The sequence below is a fragment of the Hetaerina americana genome, unplaced genomic scaffold (assembly GCF_022747635.1).
Source record: "Hetaerina americana unplaced genomic scaffold, ioHetAmer1.1.p SCAF_10, whole genome shotgun sequence".
In the NCBI taxonomy this organism is placed as follows: Eukaryota; Metazoa; Arthropoda; class Insecta; order Odonata; family Calopterygidae; genus Hetaerina; species Hetaerina americana.
Genome location: NW_027286070.1, coordinates 43,354,258 through 43,373,059, shown reverse-complemented (window position 1 = coordinate 43,373,059; position 18,802 = coordinate 43,354,258). Strand labels below are relative to the sequence as shown.

At 35.1% G+C, this 18,802-nt stretch overlaps 1 protein-coding gene across 4 annotated transcripts in view; it reads right to left on the bottom strand.

The window, feature by feature from the left end:
* LOC139700081 (nidogen-like) overlaps positions 1-18,802 on the bottom strand; it is a 97,097-nt gene that overhangs the window by 17,952 nt on the left and 60,343 nt on the right. For 3 of the 4 annotated variants that reach the window (XM_071598577.1, XM_071598578.1, XM_071598580.1), the window contains exons 6-14: positions 18,011-18,160; positions 16,732-17,166; positions 15,744-15,962; positions 15,254-15,347; positions 14,456-14,631; positions 14,239-14,373; positions 11,993-12,253; positions 7,794-7,943; positions 3,595-3,720 (exon numbers count right to left, since the gene is read on the bottom strand). In XM_071598577.1, coding sequence (XP_071454678.1) covers positions 3,595-3,720; positions 7,794-7,943; positions 11,993-12,253; positions 14,239-14,373; positions 14,456-14,631; positions 15,254-15,347; positions 15,744-15,962; positions 16,732-17,166; positions 18,011-18,160 — 1,746 coding nt within the window. The remainder of the gene's footprint in view (positions 1-3,594; positions 3,721-7,793; positions 7,944-11,992; positions 12,254-14,238; positions 14,374-14,455; positions 14,632-15,253; positions 15,348-15,743; positions 15,963-16,731; positions 17,167-18,010; positions 18,161-18,802) is intronic. The other variant, XM_071598579.1, reaches the window with a different exon arrangement.

Genomic DNA, 18,802 nt, shown 5'->3' with positions numbered 1-18,802 from the left:
CAGTTCTCCCATCACAGCAATGACAGTATTAATAGGAAACAACAGCATTGCCACCTTTAGTGCAGACTGCGTATTATGGGGGGTGTTCGGTTTTCATTTGACTGCCCCAAGTATTACTTACAGGAGAAATTACATGGGAAAAACAAAGATAGAGGGAAATGTAACAAGATAAAAACAGAGTTGGGGAAAATAAGGCAAATATATCATACAGAAAGGAAGAAATGGGAGGTAAAATAATTGATAGAAAAGGATAGACTATATGATCTAAGTGAACAAGATTTACATTATCAATGGAACCAGATAATCATAGATGACACAAAGGACATATGGAATTTTTTCGGTAAAAATATTAGGCTTAATAAAAATACAAAGGAAATTTATGTGGATTGGGATGGATACCTACAAAAAGAACAGTTTGGGTTGAGGGAGAAGAGGGAAACATATGATGCCAAAGCAATAGCTAGAACATCAATGGATAGTAATATAGGGCACAGTCAGGATGTCTTTTTTTGCTCAATGAATTTTGAGATGGTATGTGATAGAGTGAACAAAGTTAATGAAAATATTAAAGAATATAGAGTGACACTGATCTTTTAGAAAATTTATTAGAAACATACATATGATTCAGACTGAAAAGTACGGACAGTGAATGGAGACCTAAAATAGGCAAACATAGAGATAAAAGTGTGACATATTTTATCTGATATCATTATTTTTTCATCATAAACCAAAGAATTGACAAGCTTGAGGTGGTAGTGAAGGTGAATAAGGAGCTGATAAAGTTAGTTTGATCTGTGGATGAGAGCTTTAGTTATCCACTAAACCAATGGCTTGGCAGTCATTATTGATCACATTGAAGATGAAACCATGAAGAATGAGATTAAAAGCAAATTTTCATTCTTAAGAATTGAAGAGAATGAGTTACTGATTAAAGCACATTCGAATATTTAGATCTTCTTGAATAGTTCAAACAGTTTGGGTGAGTATTATGCATGGTGAAATAACATGCATTGGTTGAACTAACAGATTTTTAACACGGTTTTAGTCAGTTAATACCTACTTTGGAATGCACTAACAATAGAATTACAAAAAAATCACAATTTATAGCAAACAATCTTGTTATTCTATCATCACTTAGTTAAAAATAATATAATTTATATTTTTATAATGTATACTGCCAGAGTCACAGGGTATTGTTTACTATTTTGCCACAGATTTGATGGAATATATCAATATTGTATTCCATGACAAGGTCCTATGACCCAAAAACATATATGTAGTTTACCTTAAAATGAACCAAATATTGAGTTTTTAAAAACTTATTAGCATTACATACACTCTTGACTATATCTGAAGACTGGTTTTAATCAGCATGGTTGTCAGCTAATGTGAGTGCTGAGGAAGTATAAATCAAAAGCTCTGGGGCTTCAGTACTTATGTATGCATGTAACCAACCTCAGGCATAACTCCACTGTAGGCACTTTTCACAGCCATTTTCAAATTCAAAGATGCTGTCTCTAGATTTTTACAATCGAAACAACATTCATAATGGCAGAATTAGGTAATGAATGCCAATTTTTAATTGTGGATTTAGGTTATAGTTGAAAGAGAGCAGGGTTACAATTACTAGCCTCTGGAAATAAGCTAAGGTAGATAAAATGACAGATTGGTATAATTTGGAGTACATATGAATGATATGAATGTACAATATCATAGTCCCATTTCAACCTACAAACCCAAATTTACCAAATTACAGCCCCCATGTGGGTTGTCTGATTAGATTATCTCAGGATCAAATAAATATATAAGAATGGCAACCAACTAGCAAAAAGCTAGAAAAAAAACAAATCCTTTGGAGCTGGTAGCAATAGCTGAGGAACTATGTCTTGCAAACAATACTTTTTACTTTGTGACAACACATCTCATTCACGTTTTTATTATCAGGGAGTGCAGAGATGACCAAAATGGTGATGAGGTGCCATGCTCATGGTAACAATATAGTGAGTGCATTGTCCAAGATTGACCACTACAATTTTCAATAAATATTAAAACTATATGACAGTGAAATCTCTATAAAAATCATGAAGAGTCATCAAAATGTAAGATTGATCATATCAATAGTTTCCTGGTTGATATACCTATGAAAAAAATACTCATAGTAACAGTTAAAGTATCCTGAAAGTCATAGGAGTTGACTAAAAAGCAATGCTAAGATTGCCAGTTCAGTAATTAATTTATCATAAATATATCTGATAACATGTATTCGATATAGCCCATAATTTTTTAGGGATTGTAAACTCTCATTATATCAAGATTTCATTGCATAAGCTGGAATGAGATTCACATGCATTATCATAAATTGAAAGAAAACAGCCTGTAAAATACACTATTCAATTTGAAGAGACAGAATACAGTTATTTTTTCTATTTCTACAACATTTTCTCCATTTCTGTGACTGGAATACTTTTGTCAAACATTATTCAAATGCATATAAATTAGTATCACTGCCGGCTCAACATGGACAAGCAGAGTGAGTAGCCTCGGTTAAAATATAGCAATTCACTTCATTAAAGACTGCAATCAACAAGCCATATTTTTAAAAGAAGAGAGACAAATGAATATTCATAGAATCCAGAATAAATTTCCATTACTTCTACAAATAAATCATACAAACGGAATGACACCATATGATTTCATACTACTCGATTATACTCTTCACATTTGGTACGGTAAAAGACAGCATGAGGGAATACACATTCAGTTTGGTGATAAGAAAGTAGAAAAGTAAAATATTGCCCAATTTTTCTCAATTTTATACCAATTATACTTTTTAAGTGATGAACAAACAATGAGACTTCAGAACTCTAATAACTTGAGTTTTTTGGGCCAACCTAGCCATAAACATCATTTAGTGTAATAAGAATCACCATGGATGTTTGAGTGGGAAAGTCGTAAAGTTTGCACTTCTTCAGTTATACAAAGCTATAACAAAGCTCAGACAAAATTCAGTGACTGTTTATAATAATTTCCTAGTATGGATCAGTATGACTTTTTTCTTAAGAATAATCATCATTTGTGGGTCGCAGTATTCCAGTGGGTACAGCGTTGGACTGCTGACCGGAGGGTCCCAGGTTCGATTCCCAGACAAGGCACTCTGGGCACCTGCAGCTCCACCCAAGCTAAAGTGATTTTTCGGGTACCAGGTCTCCTTGGGAAACCATAACCGGCACAGGGAAAGGAGCTGGCCCCCCTACCCTGATGTGTGAATTTCACATGCCATATAGGGCTTAGTACTGGATGAACTCGACCATCACCTACTAAACCGACCTTCGGGTTGATTACTGTGTTTATGGTTTTTTTAATCATCATTTTAATATTATTTCCACTCCAGTTACTATGACAACAATGAGCCAGGGAATGAAAATCATTCAAGATCTGATCCATATTTGTTATTTGTACCCGTATTTGGACCAATAAATGCTTCTCGCGTGATACTTACCCAAAAATGAAGAAAATAATTTGAAATGCTATAGTCATAGGGTTGAATAATTTATGTGAGGGCCCATAAATTAAGTTGGTTAATCGCTCACTCACCAGTCTCTTCACATTCATATCCATCTCCTTCATAACCAGCATTGCACTGACACTGATAATGGCCCATGGGGGTTACGTAAATGCACTGAGCATGTGGATGGCAGTTGTTCACAACATTGCACGATACTAATTAAGAGGAAGAAAATTCACAATTAAAAGATTAAAACACTCATCTAATGTAGGCGCATTCATCTTTTATCAACTTAAATAAATAAAGCAAGCACTTTGCCATGTATAACCTAAGTAATACTAGCCAAAGGGTCAGCATTAAGTTTTCTCTCAGCTATCTTTTAACACAGGATTCCTAATGGAATAGCGATATGTTTTAAAAAACACTGATCTATTAAATACCAATGTCATTTCAGTGTATAGACTCTGCCTATGACCACATTCTCAATCCAACAGTTTTTTCTTCCACAACCAATTATTATTGTGCCAAGACTTGTACGGTTTTAACTTATTTATTTCCCCAGTTGGTATGATGAGTTACAAAATCATGATGCGTGAAGTACAATAAATACATCCCTTGAGACACTTAGAAAAATACAACAAACTGCGGCCCAGTTAAGCTCCATTTTCAAAAATGAATGCTTAGGAGCATTGTAGAATATTCAGAGTCTGTCTTAAAACTTTAATTTCAGAGTCATATTCATAGTACCCAAAACTTGGCTAAAGTAATTATATATAAAACAACTTTCAATAAATATAAATGTTGCAATTATAGAGTATAGACACCTAACTCAAAATTCTATTTAGGTTTACCTTTGTGCTAGCAATACCCTGATTGCCATAATCCCATGTAATTATTACGAGTACATTCAAAAAGGGTGCTTTTACAAATTCCAAAGAAACTGCGGGAGAAGCCGCAACAGTAACTTTTAACGGAGTCATCCGCTAATGTGCATTTCAATGCAACAATTTCAGAGTGTAAAAATCATTCGCCTTGACTGGGATTCGAACCCAGATCCCTCAATATCCGGTCGAGTGCTTTAGCCACTTAAGCTACCGAGGCATCCTCTTAAACTCTGAAATTTTGGGGCTTTTAAAAGAACAAGATGTTGTGACGAAATACCGTACATACAATGTCACAGGCATTCGTAGTCGTGCGCGAGGCGCCACAGTCCACGAGGTTAAAGCCAACTTTAAACACTAATGGTGTTTTCACTTTGACAAATTCCAAAGAAACTGCGGGAGATGCCGCAACAGTAACTTTTAACGGAGTCATCCGCTAATGTGCATTTCAATGCAACAATTTCAGAGTGTAAAAATCATTCGCCTTGACTGGGATTCGAACCCAGATCCCTCAATATCCAGTCGGTTTCTTTGGAATTTGTCAAAGTGAAAACACCATTAGTGTTTAAAGTTGGCTTTAACCTCGTGGACTGTGGCGCCTCGCGCACGACTACGAATGCCTGTGACATTGTATGTATGGTATTTCGTCACAACATCTTGTTCCTTTAAAAGCCCCAAAATTTCAGAGTTTAAGAGGACGCCTCGGTAGCTTAAGTGGCTAAAGCACTCGACCGGATATTGAGGGATCTGGGTTCGAATCCCAGTCAAGGCGAATGATTTTTACACTCTGAAATTGTTGCATTTTAAGGGTGCTTTTGTTGTCAATTTAGAAATTTGTCTTTGAACATGCAGATTTTTTCAATAGAACTTAGTTATGGAGGTTATTTATCCAAAAGAGTATTATCATATGTCAAGGGCTGTGAAATGTGTTAACAACATGCAAACATGTAATTTACTTATATCATGCAATCATCTAGTATACTGACATCATGCAATCACTGAATATGTGAGAGATCACCTAGCATTGTGCCCACCCGAATTAGAGGGAGTTCTGATTTTATCTGAATTTTTATTGACTACATGGATTTACACACTGGATTTTTCCACTCTTCTTTTTATTGCTAATATAGTATGAGTTTCAACATTCAGATTCAATTTTAATAACAATACATGTTGTAGCAACATGTTTTGTACAATAGTAATTTAAAGACTAATGGAAAAATAAAATATCTATTTCCACTTTGTATGAATTTCTGCAACCTGCCATAGTATCCTATATGCTTTACTTGACTGAATGAATCGTGTTTTATATTCATGTGGACAGGAATTCTAGAAAAATCTGTAAAATGAGCACAATAGCAGTCAGCTTCAGAACTGACGTTTATACCTACTATGGCTATTTGTTTCTATGGGCTAAAACTTCATTTAAGGTCATAAAATCCACCTTCGAGTGTCCAGGATCCCATGAAATTTTTCAAGATGAAATCTTGAAAATAGTATTAGGTATTATACTGGGTGGTCCATCATACATTATAATCTCTATTAATTAGGATGTGGATTAACTCGGATCTCCCAAAAAATCTTTTTCTGCAAAACTAGATAATCATTTGGAATCAAAGGTGACCCATGGAAAATGATTATTAGCAAAAGCCAATCATTTGATTAATCCTGTTTGGGATTAAGACACATCATGTTGGTTTCATGCACATAAAAATGCCATGGACTTCACATAAATTATAAGGAATTGGGAAATCAGTCACTGAAAACCGATATGCAAAAGCCAATCATACTCGCACAGTTTCATCTGTCCTATGTACCAGTGAGATGCACATATATGAATATACATAACTGCTTTATGTAAAATCCATCTTGTAAATTGCAAACAAGCAATTTTTTAGCAGAGATGGTGACCCCAAAAAAATGATGTGGAAAAGGCAGTCATATTTTCATAGTTTCATCCACTTGTACATTCTGTTTCGTAAATTATCCACAACTACATATCATGGGAGGGTTGCCCTCAATCATATGCAGTAAATAGGAATTGAGAGCTGCTTAAGTTAAAACAGTCCCAAGTTCTAACTCAAAAAAGCCCATAACAAAAGAGCAATTGAATAATCAGTTTCCTGCTTATGGGCCACACAATTCAGCCCATTCAGTAATCATTAAATGCCAGAAGCTTGATAAAACTTCAGAATCTTTGAACTTTCACAATTAACTACCAATTGGACTACTTCATTTACTATTTTTTCGAGAATCCCTGGTCATGACCATAGTTACACACATGAAGTACATAAAACAGAAGCTACAAAATGACAGTCATCAACTCAAGTGTTTCCAGACAAATATTCCCTGACCTTTAAAAGTAAATCGCAAAATTTGCATTTGCATTATATACATAAGTGCAAATTTAGTAAAAATGATGCACATTCATTTCAAAATGACTCATCTATCAAAGAGCAACATTTGATTGAGTGCAATTTAACTTAACCACTAACTTTCTCTACATGCTGTTTAATTGGAGGTTAAATGAATCTCTCTCCTGAGCAAAAAAAAAATCAGTGCTGTATTTCATCCGAATTAAGGCTAGGAGTTCAAAGAACTTTGGGAGATGCCATGACAGCTACTTTAAGAAGTCATCCACTAATGACTATCAAAATACAGAAATTTCAATTTAAAATCATTCTTCTTGACTGGAACTCAAATCCAGATCCTCTTGATTTACAGTTGAGTGCTTTAAATAAATGAAATGACCAAGGCAACTTCTTCCACTTACAGACATACACACACTACCTCTTAAACACATGGAAATTCACTTTGCACGTGTAAGAGGATGCCTTGGTAGCTTAATTAGCTAACTTGCTTGGCTGGAAATCAAGGAGAGCTGAGTTTGAGCCCTGGTCAAGGGAAGTGTTTTTACAATGCAAAATTTCTGCGTTTCAAGGCCAGTAGTGTAGGTCAAAATTTCCCTGCTTTTGAAATTCCAAAAATTTTGTCATGTGTATACCACTTGTTTTATACCATATTTATGAGGAGCAGAGCACTAAAATAACTGCCAAAATATTTCAGATTCTTAAAAGGAAATATCAAAAGCAAAGTAAAAGATTCACCTAGCACAGAAATTGTTTTTTTTTTTTTTTTTTTGCTCTCTAAACATCTCCAATGGTCCATGCACCCTTTGGGTTCCTGATTAACTTTGTTACTTGCCAGGTCTCTCAGGGGCTGAACCACCAGGACTGACACAACGACCATGCTCAAGGTAAGACCTGAACCCATGGCCTTTGGGTTTGCAGGTGAGCACGTTACACGTTACCTAGCTGACTAACCAGGTCAGTCTCACAATGCATTAATCATATTAACGTAAAGAGATGAGTTACCAGATAAAGGAGAATCTTAATATTCAAATGTACTTTTAAACCCAGTGGCACCCTTAGTCCCATGTGAAGAAAGGTCAGCACCAACTTTAGGTTTACACCTCATGCTCTTATTGTGGGCGAGAACATATCCTTTGGGGCAGATGCAAGTACTGTCTATACATGCTGGCTCTGGGTAACTCTCAGCTGGAAATGGAAATTGTATGTGTGAACTTTCCCAGTTTTAGTACATGTACAAAACAAATATACAAAAAAACAAGACTTTCACAGTACACAAAATTTTAATTTCACAATTTAACTTCCAACACACAAGGATGCCATCATGTGGGGTCACCCGATGTCTTTAATAAGTTGAACTGCATGGATTATTTAAACATGATGCCTTAACCAAGAAGTTACCGAGTTAAGTGCAGATTGTTCAACAAACAATCCCAGTTAGAGCAAAACTTCAGTTACTCTTCACAACTTCAGCAGTAAAATAGTGTGCATTGCTTTTTTTATGGAATTCATAATTCGTGGCATTTTTATTTGTGAAATGACTCGCTTGATTCCGGGCAAGTCCCTGGGCACCTGCAGCTCCACCCAAGCTATTTGATTTTTCGGCTACCAGGTCTTCCTGGGAAATCATAACCGGCACAGGGAAAGGAACTGGCCCCCCTACCCTGATGTGTGAATTTTACCTGCCGTCAGGCTTAGTACTGGGTGAACTCTACCATCACCTACCAAACCAACCTTCGGGTTGATTACTGCGTGTTATATATATATATATATATATATATATATATATATATATATATATATATATATATATATATATATATACTACCTTGATCAAAAAGTTCCCGGAATAACCACCGTGTGGCGCTCCCATCGTTCCGATTTGAGTTCTGTTTTTTTTGTTAAATCGGTACATCTGTTGTTGATATTCCCTTTAAATCTTAGTGTCATAACTTGACATTTGCAAAAGTTACGTAGCCAAGAGTACATCTATCTCTGTGTGTGTTGGCGATTTTTTACAATTGCAGAAATGGATTTAAATTTGCAACAACGAACTGGTATTAAATTTTGCGTAAAAAACGGATTTAGTGGCGCACGGACGTAGGAAATGTTGGAAAAGTGTTTCGGCAACGATTCTCTAAAAAAAACGGTCGTTTACCAGTGGCACGAGCGGTTCAGAAGTGGTCGTGAGTCAATCGAAGATGATGAACGCAGTGGCAGACCATCGACATCGAAAGTCGGTGAAAAAATTGATAAAGTAAAAGAAATGTTGGTCAATAACCGCAAATTAACCATCAGAGAAATAGCGGAGGACTTGAACATTGCCTATGGATCCGCCCAAGACATTGTGGTTAATGATTTGGGTTTCCGTCGTGTAGCAGCAAAGTTGGTTCCAAAAGACCTCAATTTCATGCAAAAAAGAGACCGTGTTGACGTCGCAAAAGACATGATTTGCGAGGCTGAATCCGATCCCACATTCATCAAAAGGATCATTACTGGAGACGAGACGTGGGTTTATGAGTACGACACGCAATCCAGACATCAGGCAAGTGAATGGCGTTCACCAAATGAGCCGAGACCAAAAAAACCACGTCGTTTTCAGTCAAAAAAGAAGGCAATGCTGACGGTTTTCATGGATTACAACGGTGTAGTGCATCATGAATTTTTGCCAGAAGGCCAGACAGTAAACAAAGAGTATTATTTGGGCGTTATGAGACGTTTGCGTGAAGCAATTCGCCGAAAGAGACCAGAAATGTGGGCAGAAAACTCGTGGATTTTGCACCATGATAACGCACCGTCGCACAGTGCTATCATTATTCGTAATTTTTTGACGAAAAATGCAACAAATACCATCCAACAGCCACCGAATTCACCTGATTTGGCTCCCTGTGACTTCTTTCTGTTCAATCGAGTTAAAAAACCATTACGGGGAACGCGTTTTAGCAGCCGAGAGGAAGTAATGGAAAAATCGCAGGAAGCACTGATGGACATACCGAAAACCGAATATAAAAAATGTTTCGAGGATTGGATCAAGCGCTGGCATAAGTGTGTTGCAGTCGATGGGGATTACTTTGAAGGGGACAATATAGATTTAGATGAATAAACTTGTATTTTTAATTTTCTGAATAAATTCCGGGAAATTTTTGATCAAGGTAGTATATATATATATATATATATATATATATATATATATATATATGTATATGTATGTATGTATGTATGTATATATGTAAATACACAATATAATGGCTTTAATTTCAGGTTTTAAAATGAATTGATGTTCACACAAACTCTCATAATTTTAACTGGATTATTACTTGTTTTCATCCACTTATTAAAGTTTCTCATATTCTGGTCCAAAGCACTGACTAATAATAGAGAATCTGTGATGATTTTTCTCTTTAATCTACATTCCATACTCTTTGACAATCAGGAGAGAAGTTTTCACTTCACAAACACCACTGTTGTACATTTTTTGAGAGTCAGCCAAATAATTGGACTGCTATAAAATATTTATATCAAGCACAAGAATGTACAGGTGTCACTACAAGGGCTTTCAACAGGATCAAATGGCACATACTCAAGAGGAAGCACCTAAACAGACGGCTATCCAGTCTATGTAACCAATTTGTGTAGACACGCCACAAGGGTAAAAAAAACTATGCAATATAAGAGCAAAAGTTAAAACTGAATGAAGTTCCTAGCTTATGATGCTTGTTAAACTATAACTATTTATCATAGGATGTAAAGTGATACCACAGTATAAGGCAATTTTTCACAGAGAAGTGCTCACACATGAAAATTTCAACATAGTCTTGCAAATATTGTAAAAACCAACAATAAGAATTTTAATTATCTAAAAGATGTAGAGGAGAAGAACTAGAAATATTTTTAAACGTCTTTGTCTGTTACATGCATTTAAATGGCCATAATTGAATTAGATTTACTCATTTGTATTGGTGTAATAATAATGGCTTATAAGATAAAAATTCATAATGTTTCATTAAAAAATTCACCAAGTGGTTTTGTATTCATCATCATATATGCTATTGAGATAATCGATGAAGTTATGTTGACAAAGGCTCATCAGGTAAGAATTCTTTCAATCCTTGGGTATATAAAAGTATAAATACATAACAAAATAGATTAGGTGCAATGAAAGACCGCGTAATAAGAAGGAAAAAGTCAATAATATGTCCTCATTGAAGAGGGATATAAAATGTCACGGGAAAGTGTCCTAGGGGGACTTCAATTGTCACCTTGTGAAATGCAAAGGGGAGGGAAAGTGCCTTAAATGGTGTGTAAATCTTGCAATTCAAAAAATGTAGAATGATAAATGAAATGTGTGTGAATTTTTCCATGTGGCTGTGGGCATAGGCTAGGGCTTATGGGGCATCAAACCAGGGAGAATGTCCAGTATTTTCAATTAGTAATCACAAAAACATTTTTTTTAATATTCAAAAATGAAACAAAATAAACAAGTACAACAGACACATGCTTTTTAAATATTTAGTTTCAATATCTGCAGGCACATAGGAGTTTGAGGGATTAAAAGACCTCCATATAAACATGCGGAATTTTCAAGTCTGAAGTGGTAGAGGATAGTGGAGTTCATTCATGCATGAGATTTAATAGCATCAAGCATTTAATAATTTATTTATTTGTTCTTACATAGATCCATGTCCTCTACTCAACAACCCACATCATTCCTGCTATTTATAAAATTAAACGAGAATAACTGATTGCTTGGTCAAGCTGTGCAAGGATAAATAATTGAATATGGGATGACAGAGTTCTTTATAAAACTTTGTAAAATGACCTAGATATGGCATTTTATCGGTCATAAGTATACATATTCTAATATATTCTATTGTTTCAGGCTTCACTTCGTGGAAGTAATTGATATCCATTATTGAAATAGAAAGAAAGACTCGTACTTTTCCACAGATTTTATTATACGGCACAACGCGTTTCACCGACTTGCGGCATCATCAGGTACCTGATGATGCCGCAAGTCGGTGAAACGCGTCGTGCCTTATAATAAAATCTGTGGAAAAGTACGAGTCTTTCTTTCTATTTCAATAATGGATATCAATACATATTCTAATTTCACATTTATTTCCTCATCTTGGTGGCCATTTTAACTTAATATAAAACTTCAATAAAATTCTAGAAAAATATATTCATCAGAAGAAATGCTGAAAACTTGTAATAAAATTTGTGTTAGCATAACTTACAGTCTCCATGACTTTCCTCATCAGTTGGTTTCTCAATGCAGTTCCCTCTTCCATCATAATCATAATCCTCTGGACACCAACAAGACCCTGAGACACAAGACGGGGTGGGTGGGCCTCTACTTGCATTGTATGATGAGGCATCATGGCAAACATAGCCATCTCCAACATAACCAGGCAAACAGACACACAAATGCTCTTCTGCAACTTCATTGAAAGAGCAAACAGCTAAAGGAGAGCAATTGTTTTCAATGTCACAAGGAACTGTAAAAGAAGAATAGGAACACATTAACGAGAAAATCAGCAATTTATCATGAAAATGAAATCTTAATACCTCCTTTTGAATTTTTCCATGACCTTGTTATTCTAAAAAAGAAAGCTCAACTTCTCAAGACATTGATGCATGCAATCCAAAGCACATTCTAATTCAAGATGGAATTTTGTATGATAGGGATTTTGTTTGATTATATTTTTATCATTGATCTGAAAAGAAGTTTGATAGGACATTGATAGTAAGAGGGTTTTTCATACGCATTCAATTAGTCTTAGGGATTGGAATGAGAACATTGGTCATTAATCATAGGTTCTCATAATAAAGGGGAGCATAAGAGAAAATTGATTGTAGGTCCAAAGGTACCAAGGTTGGACCAAAAGGTTTAGGAAGGTCCAAAGTAAATGTCAGACATCAAGATACTGATGCCAGTGAAACTGTCCTGCACCAGGATAAAGCATTGAGGAAATAATTTGAAAACTCTTGAGTCTGTTAAAACTTTGTTGGATTAAACTCCTTTATTGAAACACAACTTGGTTGCTAGAAACATAAATAGAGTAACTCACACCTGGTTTCTCTAAGATGGAGGCTCTCATGGAGATGGGAATGACTCTGGTTAATTGATAGCTATGCTAAATAGGAGCTCTCATGGAGTGGATGGAGGCCCCAAGGTAGATAATCTTACATGCCATACAGGTGTATTTCACACCCTCTGGCTTTGCAATGAATCTCACAGTTACAGTATATTCATTTCACATCCCTCCTTCAACCCCCCTTCCCCAAACCTTTGTCCCCCTCCAGTTCTCCTATGATTTATTTCCCCCATTTTCCCCTCCTCATCCCCCCTTCTATTTCCTCTGATTACAATTTGGAGTAAACATTTACAAATAGTAAAAATCATGGAACCTTTGATAATGGTGTTACAAAACTGAAATCATTCTTGGTAAATATTCAATCCATATGGAAAAGTACAAAGAAACCCATGCATGGATGCCTCACTCTCTGGAAGAAAACATCGGGTTGACTGACTCAATTGTAAGATAGTCAAGGGGGCCATGCAATGAATGCATGCCCTGGTGTAGAAATAAACACTAAAAGTAGAGTCTGCAGCTGACTACACAATTCATTGAAGTCGTTTAAATTTTTAATGAACAGGATTTGTTTCCTGGGTGTGTTACAACTTGTCATTAGATATATGTTCCAGTGGACAATGGACACTGCTTATTTTTAAGTAACTTACTTTTTGTTTTATTTAATTTTTTCTTTGATTGTGGATCACAGTATACCCAGATCATGATTTCAAGTCTTCAGACAATTTTGACATTACCTTCCAATTTATAACCGATGTGAAACCACTTGCCACTATCTACTATCAGTCATCAGTCTGTATCAAGATTTACTACCCTCATCCCTTTCATTGCCTTGAAAGTTGGCCTTCTTGACTTGGAAAATACTTATCCATGTATCATGTAAGTTTAATGAAGAATTTGACATGGCATGTATCCTGGTAGTACAAACCCACTAGTTTTTAAATTATTCTTGGACTATGCAGGCTCCGTTTGACATGCCAAGTCACCATCTTGGATTGATTGAGGGATTATATTATAGTATATCAGGAGGCACAGACTTGGGTATTCCATTGCTTCAGGGAATTGGGAAAAGGAGAAACCCTCTAATTACATGTTGATCAACCAAATTCCAGATGGAAATTGTATTAATCTCAAGACCAAAATCACAAGTTTCATCTTGGATGACCATCATACTTCCACTTTTGATTTCCTTAAAAATTCCAAAAATATAGCCCTCATTGCATGCTTAAGTAATAGTCACACTATTCAATTAAAGGCTTAGTCATGAGAAAAAGAAAATATTGATAACCCGAAATATTAAGTTTTGTTTCCACAAGTGATCCTGAGTGAATCTTCTATGTTAACCATACCAAATAACATTCATTAAGTTCCACTGAAATGTACATTACCATTCTGCGTAACTTGCACACATTGATATCCATTCCCTTTAAAGCCTGGAATACACCTGCAAGCTGGTTGCCCAAGTCTCAGCATCACACAGTCTGCATTTGGATCACACTGAATGTCAGAACATGTCTTCAGCTCTGAAAATTAAATTAAATATAATCTTCAAGTAAGCAAATCAAGTTGACGAAATACTTCCAACTAAACCAGTAAAACAATTACTTTCACAAGTTTTTCCATCCCCTTCATAGCCTGAACTGCACTGACAATGATAACCACCATCTTCATTATAACAAACAGCATTTATGTCACATTTATGAGTTCCTGTGGTGCATTCATTTTCGTCAACACACATGTAGTTTTCATTGCTTTCACTTCCTGTGTATAATGGTTTATAACTGAAAGGCAATAACCATTTTAACTAATGAAAACACCCATATTTCCCTTATAGCTATGAACAATAGAATTAGGAGATATCTATCTGTTAGATCAAGTATTAGTATGTCACATATCATGTACAAAAATATTCAGCAAGCAATCAATATCATGTAAAAATGGATGTTTATGCAGAGAATGTATGAACTAAGGAATGAGACTTAACACTAATGCAAGCTTATGGAAAGGAAAAGAAAAATCACAACCTTAAATATGAAGCTTTCATAAAAACCATAAAAATTTGCATGATCTACTAGTAATACACTATGTGATGCATCTTTTCCTTAAAATAATGTCAAGCTCGATTATAACATTAATGAATATAAAATTTCACAAGAGTCACAAATGAGCACATTCTTTTATTTAATTCTGAATGTGAACTTGCATTTAACAGGTAATTATTCTCAATGGATTTTATAGTGAGAGAGAATTTAAACAGTTTACATAAAATTAAAGCACTCCTTTTGCATAGTTATAATTGTAAGCAAAATATTATAGTTTACAGTTTAAGTTGATAGTAATTCTATTATATGCTTTGAAAACAAATCGATGCGGGTATCATTGCGACATATATATCCCACTTACCCAGGATTACAGATACACCGAAAATGATCTCCTTCATGTATGCAAGAACTATGTGGACCACATTTTGCATTTCCATCTTGACAAGGGTTGACATCTAAACAGAATATTTCAAAGAATTGTAGCACATGCAACAACATAAGTATTTTTATATTTTAAGGAGTATTTGTCCAACTACTTACAACCTGCTTTCTCAATACATATGGTATAAGTGCTGAAATAATTAATATAAGACTTATAATTCTAAAAGAAAGTTAAACAATGCCGAAGATCCATTTTACATGTTATAATACTGAATGTTCTCCTAAACAATGAACAATTACATCATATGTCATGCATATTTTAGTAAAAACATATCTCTAATGGAGTCAACTGTAAACCTTAATATTTCCACAGTGATTTTTTTCAAAACAGGCAATGGACATCCACCTCCATTTATAGAAAAACTGTTTAATTAATCAGGGAGTACTTCCACTTACTAATTAGTACTTACCACCTGGAGGGCTGACTTTATTTGTCATGGCATATCGTATAATCTTCTCTTTGGCATCATATGTGATAAAGTTTCGAGCAACCTTGATAATCTGAGTAGTTAAATTCTGAGGTCTGTTAGGGCATTCATTGTATGTAATCACATGATGAGTTGTGAATGGATTGTCTATTTTCACACCCTCCAGTTGAAATTTCCTCAAACTGTAGGCTTGCACTATCCCTAGAATGCAATTAATTTGGAACAAAATGAATTGATTAAAAAGAGGAAGTAAAAAAGAAATTACCAATTAGATCCCAATTTCCTGCCCTTCATGGTGGCAGGAATCAAGTAAAATCAATGCTGGGCTGTAGACCACCATAGGATAAGACTTATCTTCCCCTACTCCCACATCAAAATCATCATTTTATTCTTTTCTACCGTAATTTCCCAGCACCAGCCCATTTTCATCTCCGCCCATTCCCCACTCTCTGTTGGGAACTTTCACAGTTTTTGTGGAGGAGTATCAAAAAGGGACACAAAATTTCTGTTTCCTCTAAAACTGAGGGGAAATTTTTCTGAGCAGTACCTATACAGGAATTAATTAGGGAGAATGCTCTCAAGTACCGCGAGAATGAACCCAAGTACCATGTTCTGTTATCCATGTATCCCACTAATCCAGGATAACTCAAAGGTATTATATGAAATATTGAAATTATTAAGAATGGATACATTTGGGCAGATACAAGAAAGCATACAATGAAAGGAAGCCAGGGTACAAGCCAGTTTAAATTTCCAATTAAAATTATATAACGATAAAGGGGAAGAAACTTTCATTTCCTATGTCATAAATAAAAATTGTTTTCTTTCATAACCAATCTGTATTGTACATATTTATGCAGCATAAATGTATGTACACTAAGAGTAAGATGTATCTCATGATTTCAAATTTCTCTTTTAGTATTCATTGTATCTATTGAACAATTAATTACATTAACTTCATTGTACATACCTGGAGATGTTTTCGTAAAAGTTTCTTCATAGTCGGTAATTTCTATTTTTGTACTTCTTGGGATTGCTGGTAAGTCACCAAATATGTGTATCTCCATGCGAAGTTGATCAAACACATCAAAGCCATAATAATAATTGTGAACGGAAATGTGTTGGCCTGTATTTGGGAACTCGATTGTGGCAGTGTAATTGAATGTGCCTCCAGTAAGCTGAAAACCATTCACTGCTCCTTTAAGTGGTTTTGCAAACATCCAGCCAATAACACCACCTATGACATTCAAGACCTGGATTTCAAAGCCAACAGATTCAGGCATGCGTGAGATGGCTGTGTAAGTCCGACCATCTGATGTGACAACATATGCTTGCAGGTCCATGTCTGACACGCTAATACTATTAATTGTCCCGCTGACTTTTCCATTTACCCGGAGGGGAATATCTAGAAAAGTAAGAAGACATTGTATACTGAGTGCAAAAACCCAATCAGCTACAGCATATACTTTCCCAATAAAGATTGAATAATATAAAATGATAAAATGGAAGAAACTTTCATTTCCTCAGTAATATGAACCTTCTAATCAACATATTACACTAAGGCAAAACTGCCTAAGCAAATAAAATTCTTCTACCAAGTTTTTTATAGCAATTAATGCTCCATTTAACATAAATAGGATTGAAAAGCTACCATAAAAAAGGAGATGGATTTTTATGATTTAAAATTACTATTGATTTCCATCAGTTGCAAAATCAGAAAACTACAACACATTCTAGGCAGTAATGGGCTAGAATTAAAATAATGTAGAAGACAACCAGAAACTAGAAACAAACAGCTATCCCAATTAGCTATGCCACAAAAGTTATGTTGTCAGTAAAAGAGGGCATTAATGATCACATAAATCCAAACATTCTTTATTTTACAGCAGGAAAGATGACATCAAAGAATAAGTAAGTTTCTCTTTATTTTACTGAGGCATTCAAGGATAAATTTATGCATTCTTTGTGGGTTTAATTGAACAAATGCTTATATGATGATATACTGAGTCACACACTTCACTAAAACTTGTTTCTACAAGTAAGTTACAATTTCACCAAAGAAAGCTTTGCATGCGATTTTTATCTCTATCTTATTGTTGCAATAAGGTCGAGGATGCTTTTTTAGACACATAAGTATGGTACCATCAGAGAAAAAATACCTATTGCCATGAAAATTATGATCAAACTAGATATCATTGAAACCATAAAGCCTTTCACTAGAATAAATTATGAGAGCCATATGCTCATACCTTCTTTCAAGCAGTTGATTCCATTCCCGTAGTATCCATTGGTGCACTCACAGCAGAAACCGGACTCAAAGTCTACACATGATGCCTTATTGTGACAAACCGTCCCTCCAGTGGCGCAAGTCTTCACAGCAGCCTCCGATGGCGGAGATACTGATGAAAAAAAGGTAAATTTGTATTCATATGTAGGCACATACACATATATCTAATAGGGATATCTCTCCATAGGAAGTAAAAGGTTAATGTAGACACAAAAGGATTAGTACAAGGTAATTACAGAAAGTGGAAATTACCCAATTGCAAACAGAAAAAATCATAATGAATCCAGAAGTCATGTATCTTTTGAAGTTATATGTAAATATGTATGTGATTTGTATAGAAATTTTTATTGACAAATAAATGATATGCCATCCATTGTTGTCGTGTTTCTAAAGTACATACTGATCAATACTGGTAGAGTCAGAGGCAACGTAGTGATAAATTTGATAGGAAGGACCCCTCCCTCAATTAAATCTTCTAGTTCAAAAAATTATTAAATAGATGCTCAAGAGAATTTCCCTGAGGCCCTGCTTAATTTATCAATTATGGCTATCTCTCTGTCAGTATGATGATCCTAAATGTGCTTGTAATAAAATATTCCTCATTTTTGCATAAAAACAGTATTTTATACATTCAGTATCAGATACTATCCTCCTTTCAGAGACCATTGACAAAGTATTATAGTAACAATTTAATCTTCATAATCAAAATGACCACTTTGAAAAAATAGTTACATGTATATCCTAGATAACCAAC